We start from the raw sequence: 22,708 nt of genomic DNA on the forward strand, positions 1-22,708 counted from the left end.
TGGGGCATCCTCAAGCGGAAGGTGGAGGAGCGCAAAGTCTCGAATATCCGCCAGCTCCGTGATGTCGTCATGGAGGAGTGGAAAAGCATTCCAGTGGCAACCTGTGAAGCTCTGGTAAACTCCATGCCCAGGAGAGTTAAGGCAGTTCTGGGAAATAATGGTGGCCACACAAAATATTGACACTTCAGGAACTTTCACTAAGGGGTGTACTCACTTTTGTTGCCGGTGGTTTAGACATTAATGGCTGTATATTGAGTTATTTTGAGGGAAGAATAAATTTACACTGTTATATAAGCTGCACACAGACTACTTTTCATTGTGTCAAAGTGTCATTTTGTCAGTGTTGTCCCATGAAAAGATATACTTAAATATCTGCAGAAATGTGAGGGGTGTACTCACTTTTGTGATACACTGTACATGCATTATGTCAGCTTGTATTATGAAATTAACTACATAGCAAAAGGTATGTGGACAGTCAAATGCCACATCCATATGTGCTTTCTTAATATCTTTTAAACATTATATTGGAGTTGGTTCCCCTTATGCTATACACCGCTCAGGCATAACATTATGACCACCTTCCTAATAAAACAGCCCTGACCCATCGAGGCGTGGACTTCACTAGACCCCTGAAGGTGTGCTGTGGTATTTGGCACCAAGATGTTAGCAGCAGATCCTTTAACTCATGTAAGTTGTGAGCTGGGGCCTCCATGGATCAGACCATGTCCAGCACATCCAACAGATGCTTGATTGGATTGAGATCTGGGGAATTTGGAGGGCAAGTCAACACCTCCTTGTGCTCCTAAAAACCATTCCTGAACCATTGTTGCTTTGTGGCAGGGCGCATTATCCATTAGCCATCAAGGAATACTGTTTCCATGAACGGGTGTACGTGTACATGCACTGTGTATTCTGACACCTTTCTATCAGAACGTCTGGTAAATGCCAAAATGTACATTTCTCTTTAATATAACAGTAATTCAACAAAAACAAAGCCAGTAAATGTGTTCCTAGTATTTACCAAACCGAGATTGATCTGCCTGACTGCCAGATTGTGCAACAAAACTCATTACTATACAGACGGATCTGTGCTTGGAGCTACCCATCAACACTTGGCTTTGTGCAAGATGATTTTAGGATTGTTTGAGGCTGCTCCAAAATGAAAACCCAATATATAAATCTCAAGTCAAGTTTATGTATAGTGCTTTTTACAATGGACCTTGTCTCAAAGCAACTTTACAGAATCCAGGACCAACAGACCAAAAACCCCTACAGATCAAAAACCCCTTGTCTTGTGTTGCCTGTACTTCAGAAAACACTATTTTTATGTGCTATGCAACTCGGCACTTGACGGCTCAGTTTGGTGAGCTTGTGTGGTCTACTGTTGTTGTCAAAGGCCTCTTTAGCAGGATTGACTACCTAACATCTTGGAAAAGTGAAATCCAATGACAGAGCCAAACTGAATGTAACTTTTAGTAGGTCTTCAGTACACCCCACTCACTGATAATATTAATGTATGCAGATGAGTATTTGTTGGATGTTGTATACCAGCTATAGACAAGGTTTAAATTAGAAAGATTAAACTTCTTAATGGCAATACCACTCCTCAAAAAAATCCAGGCACAATGTATGAGTAATGTAATTTATAAAGCAAGTAAAAAAAGAATCAAAGCACAAGAAGAAACTAAAACGTAAGTATTAATACTGCAGCAAAGAAGAAAAAAATGACATATGACATGCTACTATTCTTCTTCCATTACTTTTACCTGTGCAACGTTCCTGTGCAATCAGTGTTCTCTTCTGATTCAGTTTGTGCTATAATGCCAGTGGCTACAATAACCACTAGGGTAGTGCCATATAATACAAAGCAAATGTAACTGCCAGTCATGTACATTTACACTATGCCTTTGTGGGCTTAAGAACCACATGTAGGTTTATCTCAGGGTGCTTTACTTAGGGTGTTTTTCTTAGGAGGTTGGGATGGGGTAAAAACATCTTGAAGTTTTTGAGAAACTGGTTAGATGGCAGTGGCGTCATGGTTTGCAGATCTGCTCTGGAACGAGCTGCACATCATGGAGAAATGTTTGATTTCAGCAAGAGCTGCTGTAAAAATCAAGAATATAACATTAAAAACATTAGAAAAAATTCTAAAAAACATTAAAAAATATAGTTCAAAGACAAATCACCCATGTTACCCAAATTACCCATGTTATAAATAGGGTCCTACGGATTTTTAAAGAAAAGTGCCTCATTTTACGGCAGTCGTTAAATTACACTTATTAATTGAAGGATAGAATAAATGAAAGCTACAATACACAGCACTGCCTACCATAATAATTGAATGTAAACCTAAAACATCCAGAGACGATGTGAGGCTTCGTCTCTAATATGAAAATACTCGTCCATGTTTTGACACACCCCCTCTACGTCCACAGAACTGGTTGGGAGTTTTCCAAACTCAGATATCAGTAGTGTTTTTATTTGATTTACACTAACATCTTGGACATTTTGTCTAACCGATTGCTAACTGAATTGCTGTAGGATTGCTAGGACTGCCCCATAATGCAAATTAACCAGTAAACGTGAGGCACTTAAATGCTACGCAAATGAAAAATGTTAAATCGCTAAACACAAACCTTAAATATTAAAATTCACAGCAAATTGCATAATACACTGAAAATTACTCATTTTACAGTCTGAGATGTGATTGTCACGGCTGTGAATTAGGTAGGGCCTTAGTTATAGTCCTGACATTTGTTTCGGTTTTTTCTTTTTTTAGGTATAAACCCTGCCCCCATATCAGCCACAAAATAATTCAGCTTTACAAATATGTTTAGTATGATGATTAATACAGTGTAACTTTTTTCAAGCAACCCACATTTTGTCCATATTTTTTACGTGGCCCAAGCATCTTACTCTCTGAGCTCTGCACAATCTGGTTCCACTTGTGGTTTACAACATAAACATAAAGCCTCCACCTAAGGGTCACAACTCAGGGTTTAGATTGTGTGGACTATGCTGTGAACTGTCTCAAAACAGTGCTGCTCACCAGAAATGAGAAGACAACTTGGCATAAGACAGCGTCATTATACTGCCATTATTATGGCCAAAAAAAGGAAAATAAACTGATTTAATCAGTGCTTGAGTCTGTTTGCCAATTATATTAAAGGTTTCCGATGCTCAAGCTTGATTTTAGAATTCTCTAAGCTTTTAATGAAGCTGGTCTTTATCTTCTTTGGACTATCATTTCTTTATGTATCTTTTCAGTGTCTCTTTGCTGGTGATTTAATTACAACCCAGCATAATATTGGTATTTCATGTGAATATGAGCAGGATTACAGCTTCCATGTTTTACTTCGTTTTATTTTATGCACAGAGCATTCTATGATTGACTTCTGTGGTGTGACACCTGTCAGGTTAACAATGTTTAGCTCTAACATCTGATGACAAGCAGAAAAATATGAACTAACTTTTCCACTACATTAAAATAAAACATGAAAGTCCAGTCTGAACTACTGAGTATTTATTATTACAAATCAGTGTTTCCAAAAGCAGTGTTTTCCAAGTATAGGTAATACTATAAAAGTAAAAATTGTGACCATCCAGTAGACCAGCAATGACACATAAGTTCATACATACAATGGCTTAAATAAAAAAAGAAATAATTGGACACTGCTGAAAGGTGTTTGATTCCTTAAGCTCTGGATGGGGTTTGAGGCACCTGATGGAAATATTTCTCTCATACAGCTCATACTCACCGCTAAAAACCTCCATAATTGTATACCAATATAAGCCTATTAGCTTTAATGCAAACAGAGCAAGCAGCACTTTCTATAGATGTGAGAATTGGTAAATCTTGTTGTTTAGTTACAGTGTATCACAAAAGTGAGTACACCCTTCACATTTCTGCAGATATTTAAGTATATCTTTTCATGGGACAACACTGACAAAATGACACTTTGACACAATGAAAAGTAGTCTGTGTGCAGCTTATATAACAGTGTAAATTTATTCTTCCCTCAAAATAACTCAATATACAGACATTAATGTCTAAACCACTGGCAACAAAAGTGAGTACACCCCTAAGAGTGTGTTCAATTTAGTAGTACAGCTCTCACACTCTCTCATACTGGTCACTGAAAGTTCCAACATGGCACCTCAAGGCAAAGAACTCTCTGAGGATCTTAAAAGACGAATTGTTGTGCTACATGAAGGTGGTCAAGGCTACAAGAAGATTGCCAACACCCTGAAACTGAGCTGCAGCACAGTGGCCAAGATCATCCAACGTTTTAAAAGAGCAGGGTCCACTCAGAACAGACCTCGCGTTGGTCGTCCAAAGAAGCTGAGTGCACGTGCTCAGCGTCACATCCAACTGCTGTCTTTGAAAGATAGGCGCAGGAGTGCTGTCAGCATTGCTGCAGAGATTGAAAAGGTGGGGGGTCAGCCTGTCAGTGCTGACCATACGCCGCACACTACATCAAATTGGTCTGCATGGCTGTCACCCCAGAAGGAAGCCTCTTCTGAAGTCTCTACACAAGAAAGCCCACAAACAGTTTGCTGAAGACATGTCAACAAAGGACATGGATTACTGGAACCATGTCCTATGGTCTGATGAGACCAAGATTAATTTGTTTGGTTCAGATGGTCTCAAGCATGTGTGGCGGCAATCAGGTGAGGAGTACAAAGATAAGTGTGTCATGCCTACAGTCAAGCATGGTGGTGGGAATGCCATGGTCTGGGGCTGCATGAGTGCAGCAGGTGTTGGGGAGTTACATTTCATTGAGGGACACATGAACTCCAATATGTACTGTGAAATACTGAAGCAGAGCATGATCCCCTCCCTCCGGAAACTGGGTCGCAGGGCAGTGTTCCAGCATGATAATGACCCCAAACACACCTCTAAGACGACCACTGCTTTATTGAAGAGGCTGAGGGTAAAGGTGATGGACTGGCCAAGCATGTCTCCAGACCTAAACCCAATAGAACATCTTTGGGGCATCCTCAAGCGGAAGGTGGAGGAGCGCAAAGTCTCGAATATCCGCCAGCTCAGTGATGTCGTCATGGAGGAGTGGAAAAGCATTCCAGTGGCAACCTGTGAAGCTCTGGTAAACTCCATGCCCAGGAGAGTTAAGGCAGTTCTGGGAAATAATGGTGGCCACACAAAATATTGACACTTCAGGAACTTTCACTAAGGGGTGTACTCACTTTTGTTGCCGGTGGTTTAGACATTAATGGCTGTATATTGAGTTATTTTGAGGAAAGAATCAATTTACACTGTTATATAAGCTGCACACAGACTACTTTTCATTGTGTCAAAGTGTCATTTTGTCAGTGTTGTCCCATGAAAAGATATACTTAAATATCTGCAGAAATGTGAGGGGTGTACTCACTTTTGTGATACACTGTATACTAAAAACCCTTTATCTAAACATAAAACATGCTATGTACACCGATCAGCCATAACATTAAAACCACCTCCTTGTTTCTACACTCACTGTCCATTTTATCAGCTCCACTTACCATATAGAAGCACTTTGTAGTTCTACAATTACTGACTGTAGTCCATCTGTTTCTCTACATACCTTTTTAGCCTGCTTTCACCCTGTTCTTCTATGGTCAGGACCCCCACAGGACCACCACAGAGCAGGTATTATTTGGGTGGTGGATCATTCTCAGCACTGCAGTGACACTGACTTGGTGGTGGTGTGTTAGTGTGTGTTGTGCTGGTATGAGTAGACCAGACACAGCAATGCTGATGGAGTTTTTAAACACCTCACTGTCACTGCTGGATTGAGAATAGTCCACCAACCAAAAATATCCAGCCAACAGCGCCCCGTGACCACAGATGAAGGTCTAGAAGATGACCAACTCAAACAGCAGCAAAAGATGAGCGATCGTCTCTGACTTTACATCTACAAGCTGGACCAACTAGGTAGGAGTGTCTAATAGAGTGGACAGTGAGTGGACATGGTATTCAAAAACTTCAGCAGTGCTGCTGTGTCTGATCCACTCATACCAGCACAACAAACACTAACACACCACCACCATGTCAGTGTCACTGCAGTGCTGAGAATGATCCACCACCCAAATAATACCTTGTCTTTAGTGGTCCTGGGAAAGTCCTGACCATTGAAGAACAGAGTGAAACTAGGCTAAAAAGGTATGTAGAGAAACAGATGGACTACAGTCAGTAATTGTAGAACTACAAAGTGCTTCTATATGGTAAGTGGAGCTGATAAAATGGACAGTGGGTGTAGAAACCAGGAGGTGGTTTTAATGTTATGGCTGATTAGTGTGTGTATGCCACAAGTTTTCTTGACTTACTTTATGGGTCCATGAACGTGAATGGTCATCATGCAAAGGGGTTTCCAAATGGGGCTCTAAAATGATCCGACCCCACTGCTTTGATAGCAGGAGCGCTCTGTAAAATTACAATATTAAGGCCCATATTAATTTGGTCTTTGCCGTCATTATGCTGCTTACCATTATTCTATAGGTCACCCTATAAAAAATATAGTTTTATTTTAATTTAATACTTACCATCATAGGTGTTCCAAATGATCCAAAAGGGCTATCAAACAGGTTCTGACCGCCTACTTGTAATGGCTCTGTAAAGGTAAGACATGTTACTATAACAGCATGCCTACAGTTACTGATTCAGATTGCAACTCAAGACTGATCACTACAAAACAGCCTGTGACTGATCAGGCAAAATCTGCCTTGTTCTAAAACAAGATCTTACCAATCTTAATCGTAGCGTTAGGTGGCTTAGCCATTTGGAAATCCTTGAACATGTCCTTGATATCCCTCTGCCCCCTTTCTCCCAAAGGATCCAGGTCTATAAAGGCATTAGTGTCCACCTTAGGGGGGTCTTTGACTGGTCCAGCTCTGGGTGGGATCAGGGGAGGGACGTTGGAGCTCTGCTGTGCCTCACTTTCTAAGCTTGATACTGGAGGAAAGATGCTTGCCTGGAAGGGGTTCCCCATGGTGGAATTCTGGGTCCAGGATGAATTCGAGACAGAAGTGCCATTCTGTCCCCAAGATGGAATCTGTTGAGTGGATGAGGTTTCAAAAACTCCCTGGCTGCCTGCCCAGGTGGGTACTGGAGGTGTGGAGTAGGCTGGAGGCTGGGTGAAAGTCTGGCTGACGCTGTTAGTGTTGGGAAAGATGGATGTGAGGGGCTCATTCCATGAAGTTGGAGTAGGATTGGAGGAGGAAGATGAAGGTCCAAGAGACAATCCTTCTTAAGAAGAGAGACAGAATTTGTTAGAATTCAGAACAAGTTCTCACAAGACGATTTAATCCATGTATGGCTGGTATCTAAATCCAAGCTACCGATTACAAAATGTTTAAAGATTTTACCAAGGCTTGTAATGGTGTCTGTGGAGTTGGTGGTGCTCTTGCTGAAGAAAGTAACTGAGTTTACTGAGGTGCAGTCTGGACGAGGAGGAGATGGAGATTCTGACTGGTTTTGTGAAGTGAATGGAACTGCTGCAAGATTTTCATGTGTTGGAGACTGTTGAAGAGTTGAAAGGCAACTATTAGGATCCAGTATGAACTGCGGGACTGTATCAATCACTGAGATGTTGCCAGAAAATACAGCCAACAGAATTTCACTTTACCTAATCAGTCCTTACCTGTTTTCCTCAGTTACTGAAGCATTAAAAAAGTAAGCATAAGTAAAGCATAAGTTACCTTTACTACTAAACAAAGGTACATACTTAAATAGTACGTACTAAATTGGAGGCAGTGTGCACTGCTCGGCCGGTAAAGCAGTAAGCTCTTTCAGTACGCAAGTATGCAGTATGCACGCAACCTCGTACGTACTACGTCCAGCATCTTACCAACGTCACGTGATGCATGACATCACATCAGCACAATTGTAAAATCAGACAAAATTAATTCTGTCGTTCTCCACAAAGCGGGCGGCACGGTGGCTCGGTGGGTAGCACTGTCGGCCTCACAGCAAGAAGGTCCTGGGTTCGATCCCCAGGCGGGGCGGTCTGGGTCCTTTCTATGTTCCCCCCGTGCCTGCGTGGGTTTCCTCCGGGAGCTCCGGTTTCCTCCGACAGTCCAAAAACATGCAGTCAGGTTAATTGGAGACACTGAATTGCCCTATAGGTCAATGGGTTTGTGTGTCTGCCCTGTGATGGACTGGCGCCCCCCTCAGGGTGTTACTGTGTGCCTTGCGCCCATTGAAAAGCTGAGATAGGCTCCAGCCTATTAGATAACCCTCTAACCCTGATTAGATAAGCGGTTAAGACAGTGAGTGAGTGAGTGAGTGAGTGAGTTCTCCACAAAGCTACTCTTAACATTATTCAGAGTTGTATTTAACCATAACATTTTTAATTTTTGCCACAACCACAAAAGCAAGGCAAGCAAGCAAAAGTGGCTTTCCTGTGTGGTGACAGAGGTATACCACCAGCTAAAAACAGAACTAGAAAGCAAATTGTCATTAAAAGACATTGTTTCCACAATTTTAAGAACAGATTTGCATATTGTGGACATAAAAAGGTGATTGTGTATCCTCCATGGCACGGTGGAGCAGCAGTTTTTGTGTGACCTAGTATCAGGTGTTTGTTTCCTGTCTTTGTGAGGGTTTCCTCTGGGTTTTTTCTACCTTTCAAAACATCATAGTGTTTTAGAACGAGGAACCTAGTCAAAGTGACCCTAACGATGCTTCAGTTTTTAACTTGTTACGGAGGCAATCTAACGGAGTCAGAGTTGCTCTTAAACAAAGGGGCAATTCATAGTAGAGCACAGCACAGTTTAAAAATCCATCCGCTAGCACACCAGCGCTGAGATTCTGAACACCCCGGTTCAAATCTAGGCTCTGCTACTGGTCGGCTGGGCGCCATCTAGCGGGCACAATTGGCAGTGGCTGGACTTAGTGGGTGGGGTCTTCAAACGCTATGCAAGGACCCCAGTTAGCAGACCAAAGCACCAGTGCAGAAGTGGATGAGCCTCATGTGAATCCACTGAAACACAGGTGAAATAGAATGGGTTGAGGACTGTGCACATGTCGGAAGGGGGAAGGAAATATACCCTTCTCGAACGCAATCGGGATCCCCAGCTAACTGGTTACACTATATCGTTATAATAAAAGGGGAGAAAATGCATAAATAAATAGAAAAAAAAAAAGAATCCAGTCCACCTTCTGCATGTTTTAGGGAAATGAGCCAAAACTGAAGTACCCACAAAAAGCCACATGTGTATGGGAGGTACATGCCAAGACTTGACAGTTACCACTTGACATGACAGTTACCAGAGGCCAAGATTGAACCTAGATCCCAAGAACCCACACTGCTCTACTTGCTGCACAGAACAGTTACATTTTTCCCCCCATTTTTCTCTCCACTTTAGCACGACTAATTTCTGCCCGTCAATCATCCTCTCACTAATGCTGGTCCCTGCTCCTGATTGGGGAGGACGAGGCTGCTCCACGCCCCCTCTGACACGTGCACAGCAATCGAACATCTTATCACCTACACTTGACGAGTGCAGTGCAGTACAGCGCTGTGTACGGAGAGCCACACCCTCTACTGCACTCCTTACCCATCTCCGTGCAGGCGCCACCAACCAGCCAGCAGAGGTCGTAATCGCACTAGTCTGAGAGAGAGTCCCCATCCGGCTTAATCCCGCTCCTACCTGAACAACAGGCCAATCGTTGTTCATGTAGCCGCTCATCCTAAGCCGGCAGGCAGAGCCACGATTCGATACGATGTATTCGAGATCCCAGCTCTGGTGAACAGCATGTTTTTTTTACCGCTGCGCCACTTGAGCGCCCTGTTAATTTTTATTGCTATTAATTATACTGATGGGCACTCAGCGTTCTATTACGCTAGCTCACCACCACTGTGATATGGGTCTACACAGACATAATGGCTATGTCAATATATATGAAGGGGATCGACAGCCGAACTCTGTGATGGACTAGCGCCCTGTCCTGTGTATTCCTGCCTTGCACCCAGCGTTTACTGGTGAAATCATTCCTCCTGTACTCACCTTCACGCTCCTTCTTCCTCTGCCAGCTTTTGTGTTGAGTGGTGGAGGGCTGATGATGACTGAATCCTTGGCTTGGACACTGGCAGTCTCAGGCTTGTTTCCATTCTCATGCTTCACACCATTCTGAATGGGCTGATTATCGACCGCAGACTCCAGAAATGGATTTGGTGTTTGTTCATTATGGCCGTTCTGTTCTTTTTCAGGTATGTTATTGTGAGTCCAGGCAGCAGCATCGGCCGGCCTGCCATCCACAGGCCACTGGCCATTACTGACACAGTGAACCTTGGTCCTGTTGGAGAGCCGATCAAACTGCGGGCCCAGGTGGTCCGAATCGCCGTTCTTGGAGTCACCGTTGAAAAGGTGGTTGGTGCTGTGAGTAGCTGATTGGTTGTTGGTTTTGGAGAAGGGGTCGTCGCTGAAGGGATCATGGTTTGGGGTGGGAAAGAAGCTGAGCTTGGAGGTGAAGGGGTTCTCAGACGAGAGGCTGGGCTGGGCTCTGAGGGTAGAGGATGAGCTGGTAAATGGGTTGCTTTTCACACAGTTCTGGTTGCTGTCTATCTCATTAGACAGATCCAGCAAGAGGATGTCGTTGGATTCCTGAAAAAAGAAACATGTTAAGTCACCTTAGTAATGAGCTGACCTGCTGTTTTGGATGAGGAACGCATTTTAACTTGGTGAAAACGTGCAATTTGATGAGCTACATTTCATGCAATGGCAACTTATGAACAAAAATGTACCACTTTTTATTCATGGCTAAACATGATTTTGTTCAAACACGATTGCATGCATGTCATGGTTTAACTGATTTGAATTTTAATATTTCATTACCTGAACTTGAGCTCTCAGGGTTATAGCAGTTTAATAAAAAACATACAACTTAGCAAATCAAGCAATATCATAAAAAAAAGGAATGATTATATCACAACTTTTTATATAAACAATTTTACATAAATCTTAATAGGGCAGCATGGTGGCTAGCACTGTTGCCTCACTCCTTTCTGTGTGGAGTTTGCATGACACTGAATTGCCCTAGAGGTGAATGGGTGTATGTGTAATGTGTGTACGTGTGTCTGCCCTGCGATGGACTGGCGCCCCATCCAGGGTGTTACTGTGTGCCTTGCGCCCATTGAAAAGCTGAGATAGGCTCCAGCACCCCCCTCCGCAACCCTAATTGGATAAGCGGTTAAGAAAGTGAGTGAGTAAATCTTAATGCTTCTACTGTAAAACAGTTAAGTTGATTTAGACTTCTTTATTATTGTCACATAGATTCAGTTACTTATTAAATTTATTTGTTTTTCTTAATGTATTGACTTTTGTTTGTTTGTTTAATGGGATTTTAACATCATGTTTTACACTTTTGGTTACATTCATGACAGAAACGGTCTATTGAACACAGTCTTGGACAATTTTGTATCTCCAATTCACCTCACTTGCATGTCTTTGGGCTGTGGGAGGAAACCGAAGCACGTGGAGGAAACCCACGCAGACACGGGGAGAACATGCAAACTCCACACAGAAAGGACCCGGACCACCCCACCTGGGGATCAAACCAGGACCTTCTTGCTGTGAGGCCACTTAGCCAACGTGCCGCCCGTATTGACTTTTAATCAAAGGTTTTTGGCATGTATATATATATATTAGGGCTGTCGAAGTTAACGCGATAATAACGCATTAACGCGACCTCAATTTAACGCGATTAAAAAAATTAGTGCCATTAACGCAAATTCTAGTTCATGTTGACACTTGACTGGTAGAACAAACGTTTAAATGTCGGACTTGCCACCGTTTTTCATTTGCGGTTTGTTAACATAATGTAACCGATCGTGGTAGTGATGCACTTGCATAATAAAGAAATAAATACACGCTATATTCACAAGTTGTCGGGAGCAGAACACTTTATTACACTTAATTAACTTCTTCTTCTGTACCGAATACCGGAAAGCTGAGTCGAGCACGTTAGTTCATGAACTATGGAAGCCCCAAAGGGTCAAAACACACTCACTTCGTGTAGAAACGTCCATCAAACCATCGTCACGATACAACCACAGAAAAGTCTGGTACAATAACTACGCCTTATCCCACCTAAAGCACCGCTGATCTACAATGTTTGCTGATGGAGAAATTCTAACCTACAATCTGACATTTACTGCCTAGTATGTGAGTGAATAAACTCCCTTACAGTTTTCTCTTGTCCCAGCAGTTTTTAACATAAGTACATTTAGCATAAAATGTGTTCACCATTTTAATTGTAACATTTCACTTAAAAATCCTTGTTTTCTATAACATTTACACAGATTTTTTTTAATGTGATTAATCGCGATTAACTATATGAAATTCTGAGATTAATCGCGATTAAAAATTTTAATCGTTTGACAGCCCTAATATATATATATATGTGTGTGTGTGTGTGTGTGTGTGTGTGTGTGTGTGTGTGTATGTATGTGTATATATATATACAGTACCAGTCAAAAGTTTGGACACACCTTCTTTTCAGTGGTTTTTCTTGATTGTTTTTATTTTCTACATTGTAGATTAATACTGAAGACATCCAAACTATGAAGGAACACATATGGAATTATGTAGTGAACAAAAATTTTTTAAACAAACCAGAATATGTTTTATATTTTACTAACTCTACCTCTGCACAACACAACTGATGGTCTCAAACACATTAAAAAAGCAAGAAATTACAGAAATTAACTCTAGACAAAGCACAAACATTAATTGAAAACCATTCCAGGTGGCTACCTCATGAAGCTGACTGTGAAAATGCCAAAAAGTGTGCAAAGCTTTCATCAAAGCAAAAGATGGCTACTTTAAAGAATATAAAATATAAAACATTTTCTGGTTTGTTTAACACTTTTTTGTTTACTACATAATTCCATATGTGTTCCTTCATAGTTTGGATGTCTTCATTATTAATCTACAATGTTGAAAAAAAAAAAAAAAATCAAGAAAAACCACAGGAATGAGAAAGTGTGTCCAAACTTTTATATCACTACACATGCAATATAACTGCTCCACCAGCAGAGGTCCACATAGTACTTAAGTGGCCTGGTGATAACTGCGTGTGAAGCAGTGAAATGATGCGTGTATACAGGTCCTTCTCAAAAAATTAGCATATTGTGATAAAGTTCATTATTTTCCATAATGTAATGATAAAAATTAAACTTTCATATATTTTAGATTCATTGCACACCAACTGAAATATTTCAGGTCTTTTATTGTTTTAATACTGATGATTTTGGCATACAGCTCATGAAAACCCAAAATTCCTATCTCAAAAAATTAGCATATCATGAAAAGGTTCTCTAAACGAGCTATTATATATCTCAAAAAATTAGCATATTTCATCCGACCAATAAAAGAAAAGTGTTTTTAATACAAAAAAAGTCAACCTTCAAATAATTATGTTCAGTTATGCACTCAATACTTGGTCGGGAATCCTTTTGCAGAAATGACTGCTTCAATGCGGCGTGGCATGGAGGCAATCAGCCTGTGGCACTGCTGAGGTGTTATGGAGGCCCAGGATGCTTCGATAGCGGCCTTAAGCTCATCCAGAGTGTTGGGTCTTGTGTCTCTCAACTTTCTCTTCACAATATCCCACAGATTCTCTATGGGGTTCAGGTCAGGAGAGTTGGCAGGCCAATTGAGCACAGTAATACCATGGTCAGTAAACCATTCACCAGTGGTTTTGGCACTGTGAGCAGGTGCCAGGTCGTGCTGAAAAATGAAATCTTCATCTCCATAAAGCTTTTCAGCAGATGGAAGCATGAAGTGCTCCAAAATCTCCTGATAGCTAGCTGCATTGACCCTGCCCTTGATAAAACACAGTGGACCAACACCAGCAGCTGACATGGCACCCCAGACCATCACTGACTGTGGGTACTTGACACTGGACTTCAGGCATTTTGGCATTTCCTTCTCCCCAGTCTTCCTCCAGACTCTGGCACCTTGATTTCCGAAAACAGTACTTTGGACCACTGAGCAACAGTCCAGTGCTGCTTCTCTGTAGCCCAGGTCAGGCGCTTCTGCCGCTGTTTCTGGTTCAAAAGTGGCTTGACCTGGGGAATGCGGCACCTGTAGCCCATTTCCTGCACACGCCTGTGCACGGTGGCTCTGGATGTTTCTACTCCAGACTCAGTCCACTGCTTCCGCAGGTCCCCCAAGGTCTGGAATCGGCCCTTCTCCACAATCTTCCTCAGGGTCCGGTCACCTCTTCTCGTTGTGCAGCGTTTTCTGCCACACTTTTTCCTTCCCACAGACTTCCCACTGAGGTGCCTTGATACAGCACTCTGGGAACAGCCTATTCGTTCAGAAATTTCTTTCGGTGTCTTACCCTCTTGCTTGAGGGTGTCAATGATGGCCTTCTGGACAGCAGTCAGGTCGGCAGTCTTACCCATGATTGCAGTTTTGAGTAATGAACCAGGCTGGGAGTTTTTAAAAGCCTCAGGAATCTTTTGCAGGTGTTTAGAGTTAATTCGTTGATTCAGATGATTAGGTTAATAGCTCGTTTAGAGAACCTTTTCATGATATGCTAATTTTTTGAGATAGGAATTTTGGGTTTTCATGAGCTGTATGCCAAAATCATCAGTATTAAAACAATAAAAGACCTGAAATATTTCAGTTGGTGTGCAATGAATCTAAAATATATGAAAGTTTAATTTTTATCATTACATTATGGAAAATAATGAACTTTATCACAATATGCTAATTTTTTGAGAAGGACCTGTATACTGTAACTTAGCATGTGGTTTAAAAAACTACAATCAAGAACTAGTGTAAACTAGAGGCAAATTTAGACATAGCCCGTCATTATTTCCTAATAAAACATTCTTTTTTCTGGTACAAAATAATTTTAGGGTATAGAGCTCAAGAGTGTGGCTCACATTAACTCTGGTTTCAAAATCAATTCTTTAATAAAATTCACCTCATGTAATGTATTGATTTTGTTATCAGAAACTGCTTTATTCTGGTCAGAATCGCAGCAGGTTTGGTTCCACTGGGAAAAACTAAGCACAAAGCAGGAATACCCTGGACGGTGTCCATCGCAGAGCTTTGGTCATCCCCACCCCCTTTAGATGTACCTAATCACATCTGTGTAGATGCCCACCTGCCCGGCAGCACCACAGAAATTGTATTTATGCCTTTTCTTCCTTTCTCTCGTAAGTGTAGCAAATTAGTCTCCCGCTGCTGGGGACCTCGATCGCATCCGAGCAACGGGATATTTTTCCTCATTCACGCTTCCTCTTATACATGAGCAGTCCACCACCCCCTCTTCATCCACACTTCGGTGGATTTGTGCATGAGGCCGGTCTGTCACGCACTGATCTTCATGTTCCTCCACTTCTGTACAGGCACCTCAGGCGCTTAACTAGGGTCCTTACACAGCGTCCACCCCCTTTTTAGTCTGGTCTTTTCCCACACAGCAAACTAGTGGCCAATTTTTGTGCCCAGCTGACTGGTAGCAGAGCTGAGATTTAAATTCGGTGCCATCATAACATTTATTTTAGAGCAAAAAGAATCCTGAAAAGTAAGAAAGCAAAAAGGGTATAAAACTGTTTACATATTGTTGTTTACTAGGAAATAAACTACTTGTTTTTTTCAACTCGTTACATTTCCTTAGCTAGGATTTGCTCACTAGCTAGCAAAGTAAAGGCCTTTAGAAACAAGCGCTGAAATGTAGCACTAACAATCAAACAGCAAAACTTGACGGAATATTAAATATAGAACCTCATTGCTTAGTTGTTTTCTCTCGATGCTTGAGCATTAGAACTATAGACACTGTTAAATGTATAAATGAATAGTCTGTGCCCAGTTTTTTAAATATTTATAGCTAAACTATGTTCCATTTTTCTCAGTGCTGGCAAACATCCAGATTGTCATCTATAGTATCATTATGTTTAAACCCCCTGAGTTCCTCACGTTTCTACATTCAAAACGAACACTTATTGTCCATAAACTTAATCACAACATGCAAATTGCCAGCACTGTTAACAACTGAGCCTTGTGTTATTTTATTTTCAAATAACTGACCATTATCTCAGTTATTATTCTTGGCTTCGGTCAAGCTACTCCCACATACCTCATTTCCCTTACACTAAGGTCAATCAGACACAAGCTGGCCTGAAACTTAACAACTGGAGCAGCAACACAGCTGGATAAAAGAGTTGAAACTAAGTGTAATGATTCCAGTCAAGATCAATTCATGTGACACAATGTAAAAAGCATCTGGTGAATGAGGTTTTAACACAGTCTCAATGTACCACCACATAGATAATATGATAGATAATGTACCACTGCAATAGAAACCTTTTTTTTTAATATGATGAATATGACGGGGCTGCTGGTTGAAACAGAGTCAGTTAGGTGGAGCCGGAATTTGAACTTTCAGCCCTCTGAATAGTGGACCAGTGCTTAAACCACTTCCTTCCTTCACTTCCTTTATGATTAACTTTATAAACCACTTCTGTATTAAGAATAACACTCTTGATGTATGCCTTAGTTATCTGCTGATCTTTTATTCTATGTGTGTATTATATTTGATAAAATACTAATTATTATGTATTTAAAGCCCTAAAAATCTTAATACCATATTAATAAAGTCTGGTACTAAAGGGGTCAGTGGTTGAAAACTTCTGATGTACAAACCCAATATAAAAAGGTTGGTAATGTAAATAGGGATGTCCCGATCCGATCTCAAAGATCAGAATCGGGCCCGATCAAGGCATTTTTTAACTGATCGGTATCGGCTTTACTAAGCCCGATCCTAAGCCCGATTTTTCGTTTTACGTCAAGCAGGTGTCGTAAACGGAAAGTCCAACAGCGAAGTGTAATGTCTGCAATGCGAGCATTTCACGAGGCGGTAGTAGCAGAGCTGCGTTCATTACTGCAGAATTTTACTATTTATATGGTGTGTGAGTCAAGGATCACACCGGTAACTTTTAATCTCACATTTTTATCTCTACTATATTTTAAAATAAATACCCTTTTTATCTTCATCAGGGTCAGGGTGGATCTGGCACGGGATGAGAACACACTCACTCAGCAAATACTTTTTTTTCCATTTTATTTATGCATTTTCTCCCATTTACTCCCAATTTAACATAGTCAATTTGTCTTCCACTGCTGGGAGATTCCTGACTTGAAGTCAAGGTGTGTATATTGCTGCTCACGCCTCCTTTGACCCGTGCGCAGCCCTTAGCGGAACCCTTTTTCACCTATACACTCTGCACAGACGCCTCTCTATCCGCCAATCAGGGTTCTTACACAGCGTTTGAAGACCCCACCCACATAGTTCGGTCATCTCGCCCTAGCAGAACCGTCTCTGTTGCAGGTACTGCCAATTATGCTCGCTAGATGGCGCCCAGCCGACTGACGGTAACAGCGAGTTTCGAACCGAGGAGTTCAGAATCTCTGCACTGGTGTGCTTGTGGAGTATCCCGCTGCGCCAACTGGGTGCCCCAATCCTCTTTTTGTATATTTTTCTAAATAGCAAGCAATTATCTGGAAGAAACTTACATGTGTGGGACATAGCAAACTGATCAGTGAGTAACTAGAGATGAGGTTTGAACCAATGTCATCATACACACTACTTGCTGCATCATCAAGCTGAACATTTATGGAAAATGTGTACACAGTAAGTACACAGAAAAGTGGAATCTGTGGAATAGCAATGTTTCTGCTCATTTAGTGGTTTCTAAGGTAATCTGAGTAGATTATGATGTAATCATTTACAAAAATGTGCAATATCGCAGTCATTACTGCAAATACTTGGGTGTGTTGTGTTGATTAATACCATTGCGCTGTGTTCTTACCGTGGGAGAGTGCATGTCTGGTGGGGTTGACATGTCTCCAAACAAGTCCAGCTGTTCAACACCCTACGATAAACATGGAGAGAAAGAAAAATAGCTAAATGAACAGAAGATTTCCTGTCTGCCGTGCATAGGTCATTGACATGATGCAGGTTTGTGATTAACAAGTCTAAATTAATTATTGAATTTTTAATATGCATATTTTAAGAATTATTGCACAGATTACGCATCCAGCCACAATAGCAAAGTTAGTTTAGGAGACTCATAAGGAGAGAAAAAAATCCTGTTTACCCAAATAATTAGAACTCTGTGATCTAAATGGCTTTAACTGCCTTGTTAGTTACTTCCTGTCTGCTTAGCTTCATAAGTCTTGATCCCCTGGGACAAAGTGGCTAGAATTTGCAAGTTGAGTTTATGCTGGCTTGAGTGTGTTAGTTTTAGTCTGAAGAACTAAGGAACTTGAGGTTGGTGTTGGTCATGCTTCAAAGGTATTAAGTTCGCTGTTTTGACACTGAATGATAAATTAAACTAGGCTCTAAATCTACAAACACAGAGAAATACTTACTTTCCTATCATTGCCATGGCTGCCGTTCTGTGAAGAAAATGACATTTGTTTAAATACTCCAAATATTGGAAGTACAAGTGTTTCTTATTCATTTATCATGTTGTATGTGTTATACTTACTTCTACCACCTTATTTTGTTCTACCTGGAGAGAAGACAAGATCGATTTAGTAACATAAATATAACAGCCAGCCATCACTCCTACACTAGACTATATACTTTTTAGAGAAATATTTAAGCTGCATTATGTAAATTCTCACTTCTAAGTGTTTCTAAGTGCGCCTCCCAATTGGACTGTAACACAATCAGCATTACAGAATAATTCACAGGATCAAATCACTACAAGTAATGTAAAGCAGTTTTAAATTTAAATGTCACAGCTTAAAAGAAGGTATTTCTCCTGTGGTTATATATGGAAATTACATAACCGTGGCATTTATGAAAGTACCATACACACCGATCAGCCATAACATTAAAACCACCTCCTTGTTTCAACACTCACTGTCCATTTTATCAGCTCCACTTACCATGAAATTACAATCAACCTGCTTTCACCCTGTTCTTCAATGGTCAGGACCCCCACAGGACCTCTACAGAGCAGGTATTATTTAGGTGGTGGATCATTCTCAGCACTACAGCGACAATGACATGGTGGTGGTGTGTTAGTGTGTGTTGTGCTGGTATGAGTGGATCAGACACAGCAGCACTGCTGGAGTTTTTAAATACCGTGTCCACTCACTGTCCACTCTATTAGACACTCCTACCTAGTTGGTCCAGCTTGTAGATGTCAGAGAGTCAGAGACGATCGCTCATCTATTGCTGCTGTTTGAGTTGGTCATCTTTTAGACCTTCATCAGTGGTCACAGGACGCTGCCCACAGGGTGCTGTTGACTGGATATATTTTTGGTTGGCGGACTATTCTCAGTCCAGCAGTGACAGTGAGGTGTTTAAAAACTCCATCAGCATTGCTGTGTCTTATCCACTCATACCAGTACAACACACACCAACACACCACCACCATGTCAGTGTGACTGCAGTGCTGAGAATGTCCCACCACTCAAATAATAACTGCTCTGTGGTGGTCCTGGGAGAGTCCTGACCATTGAAAAACAGCATGAAAGGGGGCTAACAAAGCATGCAGAGAAACAGATGGAATACAGTCAGTAATTGTAGACCTTTCTATATGGTAAGTGAAGCTGATAAAATGGACAGTGAGTGTAGAAACAAGGAGGTGGTTTTAAAGTTATGGCTGATCGGTGTATGCAACGCTGCCCAAGATTAATTTATATTTAAGAAAAGGCTTTAAGAATGAAAAAAAAAAACATTTTGGCATGTAAACCAAATGTGACTCAAACTCCAAAAACTGAATTTAATTATTTGAATTTATATTTGAAACCATACTATAATTAACTACCATCCCATAATACCAAACAGGGACATAAGTGTCAGTAACCGGGATATTTTTATCAGGGTCATGGTGAGTCCAGCGCCCATATAAAAATACAGAACTCAGAACACTCAGTCAAACACAGGAGTTCTATTATTGCTGAATAGGAGGTTATATCACCTTACCAATTTGCATAAAAAAATTAAATAAAATAAAATATATACATATATTTTTTTTTTAAATGCATTTTCTCCCCTTTTTCAGCACGTCCAATTTCCCGATTGCATCATGCTTCCTCTCCACCAATTCTGATCCCTGCTCTGATTGAGGAGAACAAAGCTAACCCACGCCCCCTCCGGCACGTGGGCAGTATGCCGTATGCATCTTCTCACCTACACTTTGACGAGTGCAGTGCAGCTCAGCGTTGTGTATGGAGAGACACACCCTGAGAGCACTCTTTTCTCATCTCTGTGCAGGCACCCTCAATCAGCCAGCAGAGGTCATAATTGCACCAGTCATGAGAGAGAGAGACCCTATCCGGCTTAGTCCCGCCCATATCTGAACAACAGGCCAATCGTTGTTCATGTGGCCGCTCAGTGTTAGCTGGCAGGCAGAGCTGAGATTCGATACGATGTATTCGAGATCCAAGCTCTGGTTCCAGCGTGTGTTTTTATCGCTGCGCCACCTGAGCGGCCACCAATTTGCATTTTAATGTCAGTTTTTATATTAATAGAAAAAATACTATATGAATTTATTTTACTAACAGTAAGTAACAGTGTACATTTATAATAATAGCAGCATTAAAAGCTCAGAGTTGTAAAAAGACACTATAAAAGTGTTCTAGACATAATAATGCTGTATTACAATTAATTAGATATCTGGTACCTTCTTTGAACCTTCTGCTTCTTTTTTCTTCATGTTGAAGATGAGCTGAAAAAGATCCTTCAGATCGATGACCAGAGGTTCGGCCTGAAAGGAAACGAAGCTGTTAGTGCACATGATTAAGGGGATCATACAAGAAGACCCTGATGAATGAATCTGTTTTTAAAAAGCAACTATAAAAAATAACTGAGAACTCAGACCTGCTGTGCAGTTTTAATGGCAAAGAACTGGTGCTGGCCCTCCGCGCCGCACACGTAGCCGAACGCTCGGTTGTCAGTCACATCCCGAGCTATGAAGGAGATCTTATTTACAGCATGTTCCAGCACTGTTGCCTGTAGAAGAGAAATCCAGCATATTTAATAGTGAAAAACAAGAAAAATCTATGTTTAATTCATTAGGGCCTACAAAGATATGTAGTCCTCACCATCTATAAATCTATACAAGCAAATAACCATAAGTGAGAATGAAAAACACAGCAGATATTCATTTGTTCTATTTTTTCCCAACATTAACATAAAATCAACATTAATAAACCAGATGGGAAAAGTAAGAACATCTTTCTCACTTCTACACTCCTAAATAGAACAACTAGCACCCAGGTGTTACTAATCAAATCACTAGCACAAGACTAGTTAGGTTGGGCAGGTCAGTGCTCTGAAGCACTCAATTGTGTGTCTACATCATGCAAGGGTAACAAGGGTAACAAGGCTGTTTGATCCTCAGAGATACAAAAAGAACCCCAAGAGCAACGTTACATGACTTATAGGCCTCTGTAGGAACAACACATGTTTAGAAAAGGGGTGTAAAAGTATGGCTTTCAGGGATGGCTAGTAAAAAGGCTCCTGAAAGAGTTCTGGAAATTTTGCCTTTGGATGATGAAACCAAGATGAAGATGTTCGGGCATTAGGGCTGCACGATATTGGAAAAAACTGACATTGCGATTTTTTTTTTCTGCGATATATATTGCGATATTAAAAAAATGCAGGAATTTTCACCACATTATTAGTAATATTAATAATGCATGTATCTTACTCTAAATAAGGGGCTCATCTGTGAAAAAGGGTGGTGTCTACAAGGAATACAAGAGATTACGGCAAGCTACATTTAAATCTCTCAGCCCGGTTGCGACGTTCTCACTTGTAGGATCCTCCGGGGAAAATGCCGTTTGCAAACAGCAACTCTTCACTTGGAAATCCTCATTAATAAAGTGGGCGGTCAGACTTACGTAGGGGTCCGTTGTCCGGCTGGACCACAAGTCTGTTGTAGCCGCATAATACTGCACTTGCGACAGCTCTGCTTCAACTTGTGCCTTGCATTTCTCGTATAACTCAGGGATGGCGACTTGAGAAAAATATGTGCGTGACGGTATTACATACCGCTTATCAAGCGACCGGATCATGTTTTTAAAACCCTCTTTGGTAAGTGAGTTAACCGGCACCATGTCTTTCGCGAGGTGAAAGGTTATTGCATCTCTGATTTCCGTATGTCGTTTGGAACCACTGTCAAATGGTGAAACATCTCCTGTTCGCTCATTCTCACTCTGTGGTGAATGACTAGTGGGGACGGGGCCGCTTTAGCGGTGCACGCAGAAACCGCATGTCACTCCCAACAAACAGCAACAGACTCCGTGCATCTAATACTGGTGTAAAATAAATGAAATCGGGCAGATAAAATCTGACTCTGGTAGATACGTCATGGAAAATGAGAACAGTGTGAATTTTCGTTTTGTGTCAAGCAGCAAAAAAGTTGTAGCATGACGTATTTGATTTAATTTGCATTAAGCGACATCGCACGTCCTGCAATGTGACTATTGCGCATGCACACATGGCGATGACGATGCTGAAACGATATATCGTGCAGCCCTATCGGGCATCATGTGGTGCCATGTATGGCAAACATACACCTCACAAAACAATCATGCATGGTGGTTGAGGTGTGACCATTTGGATTACTGTGCAACCACAAGACCTAAGAAAATTGCTGATTAACACGATTTTAGAATCCTCTTGAGTGGTAGTTGTAGCCTAGTGGTTAAGGTACTGGACTAGTAATCGAAA

The 22,708-nt window shown here is 41.3% G+C and overlaps 1 protein-coding gene across 5 annotated transcripts in view; it reads right to left on the reverse strand.

Annotated features, from left to right (window-relative positions):
• Window positions 1-1,644: 1,644 nt before the first annotated feature.
• Window positions 1,645-22,708, reverse strand: part of si:ch211-204c21.1 (disabled homolog 2) — a 58,155-nt gene continuing 37,091 nt past the window's right edge. For 3 of the 5 annotated variants that reach the window (XM_063018072.1, XM_063018068.1, XM_063018069.1), the window contains 11 exons: window positions 20,852-20,983; window positions 20,655-20,738; window positions 18,504-18,527; window positions 18,385-18,411; window positions 17,823-17,885; window positions 10,006-10,602; window positions 7,363-7,516; window positions 6,743-7,243; window positions 6,541-6,608; window positions 6,325-6,421; window positions 1,645-2,103 (listed from right to left, as the gene is read on the reverse strand). In XM_063018072.1, the coding sequence (XP_062874142.1) occupies window positions 6,353-6,421; window positions 6,541-6,608; window positions 6,743-7,243; window positions 7,363-7,516; window positions 10,006-10,602; window positions 17,823-17,885; window positions 18,385-18,411; window positions 18,504-18,527; window positions 20,655-20,738; window positions 20,852-20,983 (1,719 nt within the window). In that variant the 3' untranslated portion in view covers window positions 1,645-2,103; window positions 6,325-6,352. The remainder of the gene's footprint in view (window positions 2,104-6,324; window positions 6,422-6,540; window positions 6,609-6,742; window positions 7,244-7,362; window positions 7,517-10,005; window positions 10,603-17,822; window positions 17,886-18,384; window positions 18,412-18,503; window positions 18,528-20,654; window positions 20,739-20,851; window positions 20,984-22,708) is intronic. The other 2 variants (XM_063018070.1, XM_063018071.1) reach the window with 2 other exon arrangements.

Source organism: Trichomycterus rosablanca, chromosome 21 (assembly GCF_030014385.1).
Source record: "Trichomycterus rosablanca isolate fTriRos1 chromosome 21, fTriRos1.hap1, whole genome shotgun sequence".
NCBI classification, from domain to species: Eukaryota; Metazoa; Chordata; class Actinopteri; order Siluriformes; family Trichomycteridae; genus Trichomycterus; species Trichomycterus rosablanca.